The sequence below is a fragment of the Sphaeroforma arctica genome (genome assembly GCF_001186125.1).
Source record: "Sphaeroforma arctica JP610 unplaced genomic scaffold supercont1.2258, whole genome shotgun sequence".
NCBI lineage: Eukaryota > Ichthyosporea > Ichthyophonida > Sphaeroforma > Sphaeroforma arctica.
Genome location: NW_014038300.1, coordinates 3,934 through 7,542, shown reverse-complemented (window position 1 = coordinate 7,542; position 3,609 = coordinate 3,934). Strand labels below are relative to the sequence as shown.

Below are 3,609 nucleotides of genomic sequence, written 5' to 3'. Positions count from 1 at the left end.
ACAACGATTCGCACCTGGACAACCCGGAGCTCAAGATACTGGACCTAAGCTTTAATGCTCTGATGCATGTACCCACTGACATATACTGTATGCGTTCTCTGGTAGTGCTCTCCTTGTGCAACAACAAACTGAAGACCCTCCCCGCCGATCTATTTATGGATCGCCCGTGTCTGCAGTCATTAAATGTGAGCCACAACTGCATAGGTACATGTGGTGGTGTGGATTGTGTTAGCGTTGTGAGGAGTGAAGTGTATATCGTCTGGAATATATAAAACCCTCAACAGTTCTAAAGTCTAATTGGCAGTACTGTGCTATATCGCACCCAAATCATTTGTTCTAGAGTAAGTAGGCGATACTGCTACTGCCTGGTTGGTTTAGCAGGCACTTTGAAGTTTGATTGTCTTTTGCAGGCGGCTATCGACATTAATTCTTTAGCATGCATGCATAACTTCGTGAAGAACGGTCGCACATCATGCGAATCTGTCCACACCTTTGGGAGGGAAACTGACATATACTACTACTAAGCAGATCGTACTCAGCCAGAAGTTCTTGTTTAATAGACCCATTTAATTCCACACATGTATACCACAGAGAGCTTCCCCCCGCAAATCAGACGGCTCACACAGCTGGTGACGCTGGACATTGGCCACAACCCACTCGGATACGCAAACCTCCGCACACTGTGTGCGCTAACAAAGCTCAAAACCATCGAGATGTGCAACATCGGAAGGACCGTATCGAATATGCCCGAGCTACAGTCGTTGGAGAGTCTGGAAGTAGTGGATTTGGCCCAGAACGCACTCACGGCGATACCCTCATGTCTGTACATGCTGGATCGGTTGCAAACCCTCGGCCTGGCGAATAACAGTATCACTTCGTTCCACCTGCCCACGGATTGTATGTGGCCTCGTTTATTGATCAATTGTGGCTGTTACTTTATGTTTATCAGGGAACGTATGAGCCCCTATTTTCGGTCTGTATACCCTCACTATGTTGGGAATGCATAGTGTGGTGAATAACAGTGTCACTTCATTCCACCTGCCAAATCATTATGAGTATCAGTTTTGAGCAAACAATTGTGACTGCTTTGTGTTTATTCGATAACATATGGATCATTTCTCTATTAGCACACACTCAATATACTGTAGCTACTTGGCCTGGTGTAGAATAGCGTTGCCTCCTTTAACCTGTCAACTTATTATTATAAGTAGCCTTTTCAGGGGATCAATTGTGACTGTGGCTACACATTTGTCCATGTACCTGTGGTTTAATTCATTTTGTCCGAAATCGACTTGTCGTTCACACGTATTTGGTCTGGTAAATAGCAGAAACTTTGTAAACCCTCGTTCCATGCCACCTGTCCACTGACTTTGCACACAGAAGCATTTAACCGTCACTCTATTTTAATGTGAGGTTGTATGCGCATGTATACGTGTACGATTTCGACCTCATGTAAGCAATTGTGCAGGTGATCATTGTGTGTCCGAGCGCGCGAAAGCAATTCATATTTTGCATGCGTAACTTAAGACACCCGCAGAACTTATGTGAGTCTCATCCGGCATATCGACCTTTGCATATAGCTGTGGTTTGGCCCCTTCTGCGTCTTCTGGACCTGTCATCAAATGCGCTCAAGCAACTGCCCGACAACATCGGTAGTCTCGAACGTTTGCAGAAGCTGTTCTTGGCTGACAATGCTCTTGTCGGCAGCATGCTCCCAGAGTCTATAGGTGAGCGCTCGTCGATCTGGTTATATGTATTAGTTGCAAACTCAGGGCTTTAATCACTTAAATCAAATTCTGAGGTGTATTCTTAGATCAATTTAGCGTGATGCCGCGCTGTATCAACATGTAGCATGCCAACTTCTTTCGTAGGCTAGACGATCTTTCTCTGGTAAGTTTGAAATCACGAAATCATATCTGACTCTATTCCTCGTCTTGAATCCTCAGGTCAGCTTCAATATTTACACACACTCCGTCTGGACTTCAATCCCCTCGGGTCTCTATCCGAGGTCACGTGTGAGAGCTTCAGAGCACTTCGAGCACTGCATCTGCAGAGTACAGACCTCACGAGTTTGCCAGTGATCATCTACGACGTCTGGGAGAACCTGCACGTACTGGATGTGTCCGGCAATTCGGGCCTGAAGATGCCCCGCAAAGTGGCGAGCGAGGATCGATTTTACCTTGTGGACTTCTCAAGGTATTGATACCTGTGAAGAGAGTTTGAACGGCTGTATTGGTGTGTTGATGAGTGCCAAGTATCTACTCGGTTATTCACTATACTTAACCTGTATATAATATTGCTTTCTAAAACGCCTCTGCATTAGGGTTTTAGGGTTGTAGGTGAGCACTACTACTGCAATGCATATAGCACATACATTGTCAATATGAATTTTTCATGTACACGCGCATTGGGATCTAACACGCCACTTCATCGTACGTAGAGCGGGCAACGTGTCTGCGAATCAAATCGACGACGAAGAAGCCGTGGTGGAAGAACGCGCGTGTGTTGTCACGCTTCAGACGGTGAGTACGCGCTTTGCATTCCAATGAAGCTCATGACATCATTGTCCAGGGTGAGATGCGGATAGAGCTGTGATGTAATTTATACCATACAAATAATAGATACCATACCAACAATATTCTATCCCATATATACATGCATACATGTGTTTGTTTATACGTAGATTCTACATATTACGATTTGTTGTTTGCACACAGAAACGTACTGATAGCAAGCGTGCTATCGAAAAACAAGTCCCGGATAAAGTCGGCTCAAAGGGGAAAGCACTGCAACTCAAGCTCAACGGACACAAAGCACAGACACCCATACCGCACCCAAACCTACCATCTACCGAAGACAGGGAAGACGTTAACAGTAGTAATAATGCCTCTAGTGCTGTGAACAAAGCTTTGGGAAACAGCAAGGACGCACGTGTCTGTAGCGATAAGCTGGCCATATTGACTCGAGAGGATGGACGGCAGCGTATGCAGATAGACTGCGCGGCACTGTTTGCCGATGAAGAAGGGAGTACCGTTAAACTGGGCCAAGAGTGTGGGGTGCGGTGCTGGGCTATCGACAACTTCACACCCCTGGCCTCGGATGAGAGCCTGTACGGAGGCTTCTACCAGGGAGATGCGTATATTTTGCTGCACACGTACGAGAAGAGTACCAAGGGGGACCTGGACTATGATATATGGTACTGGGTGGGCAGCACGGCAAAAGTGGACAAGGCCGCGTGTGTTGCGATACATTCGGGTATGTCCATACACCGTGGAGATCATTGTGGTGAATTAATTGCGCACTAGGATATTTAGACTGTGTACGCATGTCTGCTTTTGAGATCTATGTAACATTCGTTGTGTGTTTGTATCATTGACAAGCTTGAATTGAGTATGTGCGAAAATAGCCGTTTATCCATGATGATTATTTATTTTAACAAACGTATAGTCCAGAACAATGAATATAGGCGGTGGCTCACCGTAGCTACAACAAAACTCAGTTAATAAACAGCATTATCACTCATCAACACATCTGTACATATGGGCACTTATATACACATACACACACATAAATACACACACACACACACACACACACACACACACACAC

General features: G+C 45.5%; 1 protein-coding gene across 1 annotated transcript; it reads left to right on the top strand.

The window, feature by feature from the left end:
* Positions 1-578: 578 nt before the first annotated feature.
* Positions 579-3,305, top strand: SARC_12377 (hypothetical protein; the record flags this gene model as incomplete). Its single annotated transcript, XM_014293518.1, has 5 exons — positions 579-897; positions 1,581-1,727; positions 1,947-2,196; positions 2,441-2,522; positions 2,718-3,305. 5 exons carry the CDS (start codon positions 579-581, stop codon positions 3,303-3,305), a joined length of 1,386 nt encoding a protein of 461 aa, XP_014148993.1.
* Positions 3,306-3,609: the final 304 nt, after the last annotated feature.